Source organism: Anguilla anguilla, chromosome 19 (assembly GCF_013347855.1).
Source record: "Anguilla anguilla isolate fAngAng1 chromosome 19, fAngAng1.pri, whole genome shotgun sequence".
Lineage (NCBI taxonomy): Eukaryota > Metazoa > Chordata > Actinopteri > Anguilliformes > Anguillidae > Anguilla > Anguilla anguilla.
Genome location: NC_049219.1, coordinates 7,676,763 through 7,691,191, shown reverse-complemented (window position 1 = coordinate 7,691,191; position 14,429 = coordinate 7,676,763). Strand labels below are relative to the sequence as shown.

Genomic DNA, 14,429 nt, shown 5'->3' with positions numbered 1-14,429 from the left:
GGGGGTGTAGGAGGCAAATGACCCAATTTCAAGCAAAATATGGCATGCGCCTAAACCCCCCCCCACCCCCCCACCCCCTCCACCGCTAGGGCTCCCCAACGACGGACGTCATTCTCTTTCGCTGCCGCCGGCTCGCTGTCAAACATCAGCGGCTCCGGAAAAGGACGGAAGAAGAATAAAAAAATTATTATTTTTTTTTTTTTTTTAAACTTTCCGCTAAACCTTGCGGGCGCTTTCTCGACTTCGAGGGGGGGGGGAAGTTAATCCGTCGGCATTAGACCGGCAGGAAGTCAGCCGCTGTTCTTCTCGGCATCGGGGGAAAGAGCTAATCCGTCGGGACTTTTAATTGCTTTCAGCGAAAGGGGGAAAAAATAAGGGACCGGGAGCGGGGGACTTACGGTCTCAGTTCACAAATGAACCGGAGCTTCTGGGGTCCTGGGGTTAACCCTCAGAGAGAGAGACAGAGAGGAATTGTGACTCCCCGCCTTTTTAAAACGTCGCTCTTTTTTCTTTAAAAATAAAAAAATAAAAATAAAAAAATAAAAAAAAAAATCCATCCGCCAATGACTGCAGATGTTTGGGTCGCTGATTAGGTGGGCGTGTCCCGGAGGTTCCCGGAGTTCCGCCATTCAGACTCGGGACAGTCGGGTCCGGAGTCTTATTATTAATGCGTCAGAGTGCCAAATCGAAACCTGGACGGAACAAACACTTCGGCACAAATTATTCGACCCTTCCCCGCCGTCCTTTACAAGGGACAGAGAGAGACCCAGCCGCGGTCCTTAACCTCCTGAGGAAAAACGTCGCATCTCGAAAAAAAAAAATTCACTTCTTGAAAATGACAGGAGGGGTCCCGACCCACAAGACAAAGAGAGAAGAAGCCGTTAAAGTCCGGAGAGAAGAGCGGGAAGGAGCGCCATTGGACGAAACGGACGCGTCTTCCCGCCACGCCCTGAGGGACAGCCAATGACGCGAGAATGCCGTAATGGCACACATCTGTCATCTCCTGCGTCGCTCATCTTCGTCTTCATCGTCGTCCTTCGTGCGGTTATCATTATGGACGTGCGACGGGGGAATTCTGCGGCTCCGGTAATAGCTGATATTCGCGAGGCCAGACTCGCTGACCGCGATACCTCCACCTCCTCCCTGTTCTGCGTTACAGCACAGAAGCAAACCGCAACCAAGTTTCAAAATTCGCGGAAGTGGATGAGCAACAGGCGCCAACTTCGGCGAAATATTCAAACGTAAAAAATTTTGTTTGTATAACAAAATATTTCAACTCGCAAGCGTTGTTATTTAGGAGAGCGTCTAGAGCTCAGAGTCTAGAGAGCTACTGAGTACTCTGCCTGTGAATTTGGCTGGTACAGTAAGAACGATCAGTTGCCATTAATAAATAAGGGGGTCAGGCAAGAAGTTTTCACTTCATTTACAGCTGAAGTTCAAATGTCTGATGGGAAGGACGACCCGCCTGACCACATCGTAACATTCGTCGGGTCAAAACGGCGCCCAAAATATTTGAAATCGAACTTGAACGGACTAACCGGAATGGCTCCACACCCACCTGGACACAGTCAGGGCGACCTTTCCTTAAAACTTACTGTCCCCAGAACCTGAGCCCATTCCCAAGCACGCTGTATTTTATAAAGATGTTCCACCAAGTAATTTTCAGTAAATCCTTAACTGGGTATTTAACAAGCTTCATGCACCCCCGGTGGCAGTTAAAGGGAGAAGACAGCGCATTTATTCAAACCTGAGTGTTAATACTTTTTTGTTTCGTGTCATTAACATTTTATAAATGACGCTCGATTTGATTCGCAGGTTGTAAATTATTTTAAATTGATTTGTGAAATCTTCCGTCGTTTTCCACGGCAGCGTTCTTCCAACTTGGCACCTGGATACATTCCCATCAAGCATTGCACCAACACCAACACCATAGACGTCACAGAGAAAGAGCCGTCGCTGTGAACTGAGGGAGCTTGAGGCAAGGGAAACATGGAAAAGACTGTGTGCACTGTGTATCAAGAGAAAGCTAAATCTCTCAAACAATATTTACCTAGGAGGTTTTGGACCTTCGTGGATTTTGGTAAGGCATACAAGGCACTCTGGGATAAAGGAGTCCTCCAGCCCCTGTCTGGCTGCAGTGGTTCACTGTATCTGAAGCACCACAGACGTCTTCTGTGAATGCGGTCCGTGGGGAGCTGGAGATTTCCTGGCCTCGTTAGAGTAACTACGAGTCCTACAGCACGTCACCCATAGAGACATATGCAGTAATGTATGTTACTCTCAAAGAAGCAAAGCACTCTGGGATTAGGGGGGGCGGTGAACTTTGGGTTTTGCAATAACAAACAAGGTAGCTCCACTTCCTGGAAAAAAAAAAAAAAAAAACACATTCAAGGCACTTGCTGATTCATTTGTCAAACCAGACATATGTCCAAAGCTCTGACCTTAAGGGACCCTTTCAAAGTCTCGGCAACAACCCGTTGGGCCAAAAACAGCCAAATTAGCAGCTGAAAAGGCAAGGGCACCATTTAGCCATTTTTCAATGCTTGTATCACACCTAACCGTCACAGCACAGCCTTTGCGTGGGCCAGCCAATCTGTGTTTCTGTGAACAAGGCTTCCGACAATACTGCAGGCTATTACCGGTCCCGTTATGATGTCATCGAGTTGGAACATAAACTGACTATCGCTTATACAAAAAAAAAAAAGAAAAAAGGAAGCGAGAAACCCGTACATAAAATATATATTTTGCATCAGCGTAATGGGGCATTAGCATTAGCGATTTGCTCCACATCCGCATAACTTTTTACGGGCCGAAGCCAGGGCCTTGGTGGACCCGGTTGGGCCCCGGGCCGAAGCCAGGGCCTTGGTGGACCCGGTTGGGCCCCGGGCCGAAGCCAGGGCCTTGGTGGACCCGGTTGGGCCCCAGGCCAACGCCAGGAAGGCAGACAGACCGCAACGCTTCCCCAGGCCGGCTTCGGTTCTGGGAACCTCGCGATTCCTCGGATAAACGCGGCAGGAAGCACGCGACCGGCTCACACCGGGAATACCGGCTGGGGCGGGGGGGTTGGGGTGGGGGGGGCATCGCCGGGATGGACCGCGGGAGCCGGCGGACTGAGAGACGGACGGCCGGCAAGGCGGGAAAAGGAGAAGGGCGGTCGTGAAACCAGACGGGGGTGAAAAACAAACGCGGGTTCGCTCGTTTAAACGTATTTCAAAATTATGAGGGGTGGGTGAGGGGGGGGGGGGGGCGGGGGTGGTTTTGTCAATCTGGGTAAGAGCATGCTCAGTAGACGCGATAAGCAACACTTCAAAAAAAGCTGCGCGTGAAATGTTTTCTGTGAAATGAAAGATACCGCTAATTATTAGCGCTGAAAGCTTTCCAATACAGACGAGACAGAAAAGGGGTTAGCTCTGGTGAGTTATCAGGACACAGCAGGCTGCATCAGAGAGAGAGAGAGAGGGGGGGGGGTTGGGGGGGGGGCGGAGGGAATGGGAAAGGGGGAGGGAGGGAGAGAGAGCAAAAGTGAGAGAGATAGCGGGAGAAAGAGGAAAAGGAGAGAGACACAGAAAGAGGGAAAGAAGGAGAGAAAGACTGAAAAAGGGGGTGGGAGAGAGAGAGGGAGGATGGGACAGTGGGTTTTTAAACTGAGAGAGAGATGGTGAAGACGGTAATAAGAAGGGAAGATGAGGAAAGGGAGGCTGTGGTACATGGCAAGGAGGAGATGGAGAAAGGGCATGATGGTGATCTTTCAGCAGGGAACCGAGAAACACTAAAGCGGATCTTGTTACAAAGTATAAAATGCTTAAATAAGTACAGGTACTGTATAAAGTACAATAAAACAGGCATTGTGGTAAAATAAAATAAAAATGGGTCCACCAATCGCAGTGTGCGCTGGTAACATCCAAAGCAACAATGTCAACAGTGATTGGTGGACAATTCCCGGTCACTCCGACAGGGATTTCAGTACAACCGAAATCCTTTGTGAACCATACAAGAAAACATCTGTGAAAGTTTCAACCCATTCAAGAGTCAGGCCTTACTTCCTGTTAACTAGCATTTGCCAAGAACTTTGTGAGAGCGGTATGTCAAAATTCTTTGGAGTAGTGCAATTCTTTACCAACTCTAGCCATTACAGGGTCAAAGTTTACAAAACTGTTTCTTTTCTTCTTTTTTTTTTTTAGAAAATTCTAAATAGTTGAAAATCTAGTCGGGCGCAAATAGATGTGGCGTATATAGACTGATTTGGCTTGACCAAAGGAACTATTAAATACTTATTTTTCTAAACCATAAGGTTCAAAGGTTGTAGACCAAAACATAAAAGCGACCGTTATAGCGCCACCATCTGGCTAATCTGTATCATTTTTTATTGCCTGAGTAGCGGAGGGTGTTAACAACCTATCTATGAAATTCAGTAGCTCAAAGCCTAGTTGTTTTTGAGATCCAGATCATTTTAGCGTGGAAAAATATCCTGAACAAAACCAGTAGGGTGTTCCAGCACTTCGTGCTTGGACCTCAAAATATTTCGTTTATTATGTGCCTTTCAAGGTTCCCGAGGACACAGTGAATAAAGTTCTTTCCCCAAAAGTTAGAAAAGCCAAGCCATCCACACTGAAAGATATTTCAATTATTTTTTTTAAAGAAAGAAAGAACGATTTGTGGAGGTACATCCATTTCTTGTAGGAGATTGTTCGTGTCAAGGTAAGGGATCTTTCCATTGCAAATAACTGCACAGGAATGTGCGAGAGAATACACACGAAGGGCACTTGTTGGAACAGATGATTTTGGTTATCAAAGCTGAAGGGACCAGCTCCTCCCCCACCCCGCCCGACCCCGCCCCACCCCGTTGTGTGGCTCATCTTATAGCGACACGTACCGTAGCATCCGTTACCGCTCACCGAAAGCAGCGGCGTTGGAACAGAGCGCCGCCTTCGGGGGGGGGCGATTTTGACCCTCGCCTTCGGTGACGGCCATATTGGGGAAGCAGGGGAGGCCGCTGCCTTGACGTCTCTCAAGCCGAGAATCGGACGTTTCCTCGACAAATTAAACTTTAAAAGCGTGATCTGTTCGTTCAGAGGCGTTCTACCTGAGATACGGCCCCAGGCGCTTGTAATGATCCGCTTACTCTCCCTACCCAATCTAAATATGTTGTGACAGGGTTATTCAAACTCCTATGCTCAGTCCCAGGGGCTGGCTGTGTTCCAATTCTGCTCTGAAGAAACTATATTTGAATATATGTACATATATATATATATATATATATATACGCACATATACACACACGCACGCACGCACACACACAATCAAAAGTCAAGTGAAGTACACAGGAAGAATTCCAGTGAGCAATCACACTTTTGTTTTGCTTTTCATCTGAAGAATGTGCTGATGTCACAGGAAAAGATAAGAGGGCACATCAGAGGAGGAGGAGGAGGAGGCTACAGAGGGAGGAGGCGAGCGGCTGGATTTTTCCCATCCGCGGGACGCCACGAAGAGGAAGCAGCTTCGCGGTTCGGATTGGGAATCGGTACGATCTTATCCAACAGACGAGTGACTTAACCAAGAAACCAAACGAGCAAATGTACGGTGTCTTTTTTTGTACAATAGATTAGCAATGCCTTGGCGGTCAAGAAAATAGTCTAATGTGAACGCGCACCGTAATCGATTTGGCGAAAAATAATTGTGTGTGACACAACCTCCGGTCTACACGGTGCTTTACTTTTTAATTCATTTGACATTTGTTTTGGGAAGCCAGATTGAATAACTTAATGAATTTGTTTGCGCTGTCACATTTACTTACACTACCGACGAGCGGACGGGGCAGTTGGGTAGCGAGCACGCCTCTGAGCTGGCCCTCTCGCGTTTCGCTTGCACGTTCATTTAAATATTCATACGTTGAGGTTGTTTGGCCTCGCCGCGCGTCCGTCAAGTTCCCGGACAGGCGGCGACCCGAACCGCAGCTCGCCGGTCTCCGTTAACTCCCATCAAAACGTGCATCTTGTCGGTTTCGTCCACCATCTTTGGCATCGCGGAACACAAGGGGGATGAGAGAGGCCGGTGACATCGCATGCCTGACGCGACTAAAGAAACGAAGACATCACAGTCACGTGCAAATATAATCCAGAGCCATGCCCCCCCCCCCTCCCCCCCCCCCCCAGCCCCAGCCCCACCCCCTCGCTGTCCCATTTGCACGCGACACATTCTGACATTTTCGTACATGCCGTTCTGCTCCTAAGGGGCTCGTTGGAGTTGGGTCAGCCGAAGCTTGATAACAGCCGTCTAACCCGCCTGCACGGAGTCGAGCGCGAGCTCATTTCCATTCAAATAAGTTCCCCTCTACCTGCCTCAGTTTCACACTCAGGCATTTAGCGCACGTCCCTCATTGCGTTAATTTAGCCGACGCTCTTATCCGCAGTGACTTACACTATAGCGAGAAACGCGAGAGCATTCCCCTCCGATTAAAACAACCGGTAGCGCCAGACTTTGTGTGTAAGAACAGCCCCAGAGCGACGAGCAAAGATGCCGATCTAAAAAAAAAAAAGATGCTCAACAAAGACGAATTTCCGAATACGTTCAGATTCCATCGGGTGGACGAGCCCTAAGCAGGAGCCAGTGGGGTGGGGGGGGTGGACTCTTCAGCGGAGGTGAGATAGGGACACCGCGAAAATAAATAATAAATTTGCTAGTTGGCTCAGGCCTCGAGTCTTTGATGAGTTTGTTGAAAGTCGTAATGGCACTGTTAAAATATAGGCTTTCTGACTGAGGATCCGTCTGCTGGCAGCACTGGGCTTTCAGCGAGAGAGCCTAGGCTGAGGGGGGACAAAGGCTGAGCCGTAATATCAGCGTGTGTGTGTGTGTGTGTGCCTGTGTGTGTGTGTGTGCGTGTGTGTGTGTGTGTGTGACAGGAAACCATAACAGTCATGACCAGGTCTGAAAATGACAGACGTTGACAAACAGTCCCTTGGTCGCCACGAACCGTGGGAGGAGGTCGCGGGGGGGGGGGGGGGGGGGGGGAGGAGGAGGAGGAGGATGAAGGACATGACCTGAGAGGGTGAGGCAATTTACTGCACGAGCAAACCATAAGACACGCCCACTGCAACTCAATGCCAGCCAGCTGAAGAGTAGAGGGGTAAGGCTGCCACTCAAGTGTCTCTCACACACGCGCACACACACACACACACGCACGCACGCACGCACACACACACACACACAAACACACGCACACACCACTCTTCCATCAATCTTAAATGCAGGAGCATCATACAAACATGCAGACGGCTCTATTGAGAGCAACGCTGTGATAGTGAACGTAATGACATAAAGACAGCGTTAACACCGATGTGCACGCACTTCGTATAAGGGAAGCGGGGGTTCCTCTCGTCTACATCAGACGCAATTTGTCCAAAGCACAAGAGCGTTCGCAAGTCGAGCGGGGGAAACTGATGACACAGCTCCGCACTGCTCTTCAGCACCAAGCGAAAATACACGCTTGATGACTTTGGGGCAAATTTTTCCTTCAGAGGCGAAGTAGATGCATTTTCTCAGGGTCTGGTCCTCTGACTCGGCCTTGAACCCGAGCCGTCAAGTGAGGGCACTTCGTTCCACACCCCCCCCCCCCCACAGCCCACCCACCCCCACCCCCACCCCCGGAGGTCACGGAAGGGGTCCCCTGAATACGTCAGAAGCAGAATGGAGGTGGGGGGGGGGGGGGGGGGCTGGCTTGCGGACAGACTCCCACCCCCCAATGGCAGGAAGGCTGGTGACACGAGCAACTGTCCCGCTGACTACAGACTGACTGCTTCAGTATTTATCAGCGAGAGAGCAGGGGCAACCGGTCAGCAACATATACAGAGAGAGAGAGATAGAGAGAGAGAGACAGAGGGATAGAGAGAGAAAGACGGACAGAAAAAGTAAACCAAAGAAGAAGAGACAAAGAGAGACATGTAGAAGAAACTGAACTAAAATCGGGCTGAGAGAGAGAGAGAGAGACAGAGGGATGGAGAGAGAGAGACACACAAAGACAGAGGGATAGAGAGACAGAGAGGGAGAGCGACAGACAGAGATAGAGAGAGAGACGGAGGGATAGAGAGAGAAAGACAGACAGAAAAAGGAAACCAAAGAAGAAGGCATGTAGAAGAAACTGAACTAAAATCGGGCTGAGAGAGAGAGAGAGAGAGAGAGAGAGAGAGAGGGAACAAACAGTAAACGTGCGGACTCAAACGCCCCAGAGACCGCAGCCCGAGAGTTTACTCCATCCCCTCTCGGACGCACGCGCACTCCGCCGAGGGACGAGAAACAAACTCTGAACACCCTGCCGCACGTGTGGGACGGGAGGAGAGAAAGAGAGAGGAGAGAAAGAGAGGGAGACTGGGGGGGGGAGGGAGGTGGGCAAGTGAGAAAGAGAGGAAGAGCATACATTAGGGAAGAGAGAGAGAAAAACAGAGAAGAGGGGCTGGAAGAGAGATAAAGGGAGAGAGGGAGAAAGGGGGTGGGGGGTTGGGGGTTTTGGGGGGGGGCAGACCAATACAATCAACAGAAGCAGCGGGATTCTCACCGGCGCAGCCGCTACAAATTCGAGCCGTCAAGCCGCAAGCAACGGCGGCCTTCGCCCGAGGGATTTAGCACCTCGGGATAAATTAACGATTTTGGGGGGGGGCGGGGGGGGGGGGGACGAGTGCCAGATGACCTGCATTTCACCCTCGCGCGTTGCCCGGTCTCTGGCGCAAGGGAAGTAGAAGAGGCCGACGCAGGAAACAGCCGTCGCCTCCGAAGGGTCTTTCGCCGAAGCTCGGAGGTCCTCCGGCAGTCCATCATGCACCGCGGGGAGCGCGGAGACTCGCGCTTCCCGTGGAAACGATTCCTTTACAAGAGGTCACGTTTTTAATTGGTTTAAACGGACGACTGACGGGCGAAATCGCTGAGGTCTGAACCGCTCAGAGTGTGGTTCGCTGACACCGAGCTCTCTGCGGGTAATAGAGCGCACACAGACAACAGAAATGCACGGCAAATCGCCACAACCTGAACCGAGTCCAATTACTTTTAACAGAGAGGAGGAAATAAACTACGGAATAACTTGAACAAGTTTTCAAAACCCTTAATTGACAAAGACACAGGGCTGGAAAACAAAAAAACAAACCAAACAAAAAAAAGGACAGAATACTTACTGGGTGCCCAGGAGAGTGTTAGTTTATTCCCTGCATTACGCGTTAGAGGAGAAAGACAGCACAGGGCCTATGCTGAATTTTCAGCCATTCTGTTAACTGCAGGTTTCCAGCAGAAACTTATAAGAACGGCTCAGAGGGAAAAGGCAAGGGAACCGCACAGGCCAGCAGAGTGTTTCACCACAGCGGACTGGTAGCGCACTGCGGATGTAATGCTAATGCCGCTAGCGCCACGTGAATGCATTTATATGGCGACGTGCTAGCGAGCTAATCGGGCTTCAGGAGCGACCTGCTAGCGGGCTAATCGGGCTTCAGGAGCGACCTGCTAGTGGGCTAATCGGGCTTCAGGAGCGACCTGCTAGCGGGCTAATCGGGCTTCAGGAGCGACCTGCTAGCGGGCTAATTGGGCTTCAGGAGCGACCTGCTAGCGGGCTAATCGGGCTTCAGGAGCGACCTGCTAGTGGGCTAATCGGGCTTCAGGAGCGACCTGCTAGCGGGCTAATCGGGCTTCAGGAGCGACCTGCTAGCGGGCTAATCGGGCTTCAGGAGCGACCTGCTAGCGGGCTAATCGGGCTTCAGCGGCGAGTGACCAGCTTGCATCAGCAACTGGGGGGAACCACCGGAAAACGTTTCAAAGACACGTCTGCACTGTTTTTCTCAACTCGCTGCAAACTAAAAAAAGAATTTTTTGAGTTAACTTTTCCAGCGGGGAAAATGCATCATCTGGCTCTGATTGCCACGTAGCTGGAAAGCTGCGCTTTGGGAGTGGAGGGGGGGGGGGAATCATAGCTCTAACACATTTATGTATGTGCCCCACAACCACTATGTTCACAGGAGACTCACCTGTCAAGCTCTCAATTATGAGCCTAACTCCTCTACTCAGTACGGTAGGGCCCAACTAACTTTGAGGACGTGCATCGCGCGGCAGTGACCCCTGCTGGTCAAATCGAGCGACCTCAGGCTGCAAGTCCACCTGCTGAGTAAGCGCTGGTTCTCGGGCCCTTGTGGTTAAAGATGTGAGGTCACTGCTGAGGATTGTTGCCGTTTTAATAAGATGCTTGTTTATTTCACATAAGAAGGCACGCCAAATATTCTTCAAAGTCATAGGCAACACACTGACTACCTGATCCAAGTCCTCTGCATTGTACTGAGATCTGACTATTTTCAGCAGCGAGAGAGAGAGAAGGAAAGAGAAAAAGAGAGAAACAGAGACGGAGAGAGAGAGAGGCCTGTAATTCCGCATGTGAAGATCCAACTTGTTTCCTCTTTTTTTTTTGACAGAGAACGCAAAATATGATCCTTATGGAATCCATACAGCTCATTTTTACAAACCCTAGATTTACACTTTGCACTCTCAGGAAGCAATCATGATATGCAAATTCCTGAAAATGATCTGTGGCGATAATATTTCTGACTAGCGCACAGTAACTCACAGGTTTCCCCCAGCGCACAGCGAGCCTTTACGAAAGTGAGCTCGGTGCGTGTGGTTTCAAAGGAAGCTCATCGACCACCTATGGGGTGCAACGTATCTCCCTCAGTTTTGTCCCCTGTAGGGGACATGAGCCTGTTAATCTCAAGAACCATAATATTCAACTAAGCTGAAACCACCAGCATGACAAAGGGCTTGCAATAAAAAAAATTTGAAAATATTTTCACTGGCACGTGTATATAGAGGACACTACTGCAAAATAAATAAATAAATAAATAAATAAAATACTTTTTTTCTGCTGGGTCACAGGAAGATGTGGTAATTTCAGAAACCAGGTGTGAAGTAAGAAATTGTTTGCTTCTACACAACCCTCAGGAAACTTTATTTGTGGGAAAAAAATGCAGAGACACGGGAGGGAGCTCCTTTCCAATGCAAAATTTCAGGTAGGCCACGCGACAGTAGGCATCATTGTCGGCGCCTGCCCATAACCCCTCCTGGGGATTTATTTGCTTAGGCCCACCTGCCTCTAGCTGATAGCCTAACTGTTAACACCGTTAAAGAACACCGTCAATGCAAGGCCAATAACTGACCAATAACTCTGCCATCTATCTGCAAAACTATCAAGCCACAAAGGCTTTCAAGAATTCCATTTTTTAAATATTCATTTGAGAGTCACGTCAGATTTTCCCGCAGACCAAAATCGTTTACATTCAGCCATACGCAGTCTGGTGACTCGTTTACCTTGCAACCAATTTCTAATGTTAAGACGCAGAAATTACAGTTTGCTCTTGGCAGAAATCGAGTTTGCATGATAGAAGCTGAGAAAAGGAAAAGGCTTCATGCCAATACTGTAAATAAAATAACGAGTGGTCGTATCAATACCAACAAGCATCTATTAGACCAAAGGGACGGCATAAGTGGGTCACCTCCTCGGTTCTCATGTCAACCGTAACTCTTCGCTTTCTGCTGCAATAACTCATTTCCACTCTTGAAAACTCAAGCGAGGTTAATCCAGCATCGCCAATGTGCTCTTAAAATTGTTTGCGTGTAGCTTTTTTTTACTGCTTATATGTATAAATGTGACATAAATACAGGGCCGACGCTTAATCTGGTAAAGGTACGGTGTAACATTCTAGCATCAGGAGAAATTGGAAGTTATTTGGATATTAACGTGGTTTTAGTAAATATGTTCCAGGTTTTAGGCGTTTATTTAGCAAACGGACAATACACATGCGTTACTTTGTATGCGTAGGTGTAAAACACGCAGGAAAACAAACAAACAAGTGAAGATAAATGCCAAACCCACACGTGCAGCCCTGTTGAAACTCGCTCGCTTGCGAGGTAACAGTAGCAGGTTACCACTCTTTTTCATAAAAGCCAAGGGCATGAATCCCATATCCTACATTCCAAAATAGGGAAAACAAAACTTGTGTCGCGAGCATGATTTGCGAAAATGATAAGAAACCTGAAACGCTTAAAAACTCAAAAAACAGCCGACTGCACGCTATCTTAGCACTATCTTAGGGAACACACCCACTTTAGTGGTTGCATGGATTCCGCTACTTGGCAACAATCCGCTAACAACTTCGAGGTTTTAACAACGAAATCAAGTTTGTTGCCCTTCTCATGAAGTAAAATATCAAGGAAAAGACAAAGCAGGCAAAGTTTATGCTAACCTGTGTGGGCTGTATGATTTATACGCACTGTCAACTTAGGACACCTTTCCCCATTAAACAATGGCTGTAAAGACTGGAAGTGTCATTATAGTGACAATCGACAGCACCGGACCTCACGGGTGTAAGGCGAGGTCACGCGCACATTAATTAACAGATAAGCAAACCAGCATTTTGAGTTGTCAGAGTATCTCACCTTGTTTGACACACTTAAGTCGGACGGGGTCCTTGCTGTGCTTGATGACAGCTAACACGTCCCTAATGGTAAGTCCGGCCACCGGCGTGTCATTAACCTCCAGCAGGAGCTCGTCTTGTAACAGCTTGCCGCTCTGGAAGGCCACCTTGCCCTGCTTCACCTCCCCGAGGTGCGGGAACTGCCCGTGTTCGGCGCCCCCTTTCAGCTCGAACCCCAACTCGCATTCTGCGTTCTTGCTGAGGACAGTCTCGTGGACTTTGTTGGTCCAGTGGTTTTTCTTTTTCAGAGTCTTGGACATCGCTAAATATGACGAGCGTTACATGAGGAGGCGCCGCGCGTCAAGTTCTCAGGTGTCGCGCGCTGCTGGTCTCGGCCAACAGGAGACGCTTGGGATTTTCAATCACGGTGAACGTCAGCGGTATCCATATCGGCTCTCTTCCACAGCTGCCTGGCGCTGGCGTTTCACTGTGGAGGAGCTGCTTTTACTCGCAGTTGCAGGAAAGTGACCCGGATGTGATGTCTGGAGGAGGAGAGAAAAGGCAGAAGGGCTTTTAGAATCCCACCGCCGAAGTGGCGAAAACGGAGGAAAGACGAGGTGGGAGTATTTCAACCGTGGCTTGTCAACCGAGCAAAGCGAGGACTCCGGAGTGAATCCGTGCACGTGACTTCCACGGCGCACGTAAAATAATGTCAATACTACGATGAACTGCCTTGTCGCGCAGTTTTTGTCAGCCTTCGACGTACGGAAAACGAAGGAAATTGAATGTGCAAGAATAGTGGCGAAAGATTACTGTGCTGTCAAGTCTGCGACGAATGTGCGAATTGCAAGGTGAAATTTAATTATGCTACTCAGGGTCTAAAGCCTACACAACCTCCGTTTTTTATTATGTATAATTTGTCTGTGGAATTAATGGGCAATTAAAATATATAAGCAGGCAATAAACGCGATTCTCGCAACACACACTGACGGGAGCTCTAGGAGAGCCTTTTTGTTGTTATTACTTATTAATGGAAACGCGGTTACGCCCAGCGGCGACCGGTCGTTCATTATTAAACGAGTCAGAAATTAGACGTAAAAAAGATATATCTCGAGAATGACAGCATTAAAGCAGCTACCCTCGCGTAGGAGACTACAAGCGCATTTTAGCCTCTCTCTCTCGCATACACACACACAGGGAATGAGACACTCATTAATGTTTCCCACGGTCCCATTGTCAGGGCACGAGGAAATCGATGCATGCATAATTTAGGCAGTTTTTGTTTCCCCCGCATTGTAAATGCCGTTTTGCTGTTGGTGGGGGCCGAGTTCCAGCCCGGTCCCAGCCCTTAGTTTGACTGGTGTACGGTCTTTGATCGACTCACTCAAAGCACTTTGGGTTTATTAATTTTTTTTTTTTTTAAACAGCCATCTCTTTCTGAAATTGTGCACCAACTCAAAATGGAAGCAGATGCATAACTTTGAATCCACAACGCAGATTTAACACACCTACACATTTATGTTCCAAAACACACTGATAGAGACCACCCCACTAACGTCCGTTATAGTTCCTGTCCTAATGACAGGGGCTGGCAGGGGCTTAAGCCTCAGACAGGCTATGCCAAACAGCTTGCTACCTCGCACTGACATCACGGAGGTAACCAGCAAGAGTGGCTGCATAAGAGCGAATGAATAAATAAAACATTTTGATAGCTCTCCACTTTCTTGCAGGTGAAGATACCTCCCATCAGCAGCAACAAGGTGGAAGGAAACACAAGCGCATGGTTGTGTGCACTGCATATCATGCCCAGAGAGCGACTGGCAGGTGATTTGAGATTGAGACGACTGGCTCCCCTCTGATTTGCTGCGAGCCGTGCTGGCTTCGACGCGGCGAGCCTGGCGTCGAATAAAACGACGCCTGGATTAACTCTAATGAAATAATTGAGATTACGGCTGGATATCCCCCCCCCGCGCGAACCTGAAAGCAGATAGCACAGGG

At 48.9% G+C, this 14,429-nt stretch overlaps 1 protein-coding gene and 1 long non-coding RNA gene across 4 annotated transcripts in view; one reads left to right on the top strand and one right to left on the bottom strand.

Moving 5' to 3' along the window:
• LOC118219326 overlaps positions 1–14,429 on the top strand; it is a 285,113-nt gene that overhangs the window by 214,383 nt on the left and 56,301 nt on the right. The gene's annotated exons all lie outside the window — the stretch shown is intronic.
• The window catches only part of LOC118219253 (membrane-associated guanylate kinase, WW and PDZ domain-containing protein 2-like), a 159,710-nt gene that overhangs the window by 126,652 nt on the left and 18,629 nt on the right, over positions 1–14,429 (bottom strand). For 2 of the 3 annotated variants that reach the window (XM_035402271.1, XM_035402272.1), the window contains exon 1: positions 12,454–13,138. In XM_035402271.1, coding sequence (XP_035258162.1) covers positions 12,454–12,751 — 298 coding nt within the window. In that variant the 5' untranslated portion in view covers positions 12,752–13,138. Of the gene's footprint in view, positions 1–12,453; positions 13,139–14,429 lie in introns of those variants that run through there. The other variant, XM_035402270.1, reaches the window with a different exon arrangement.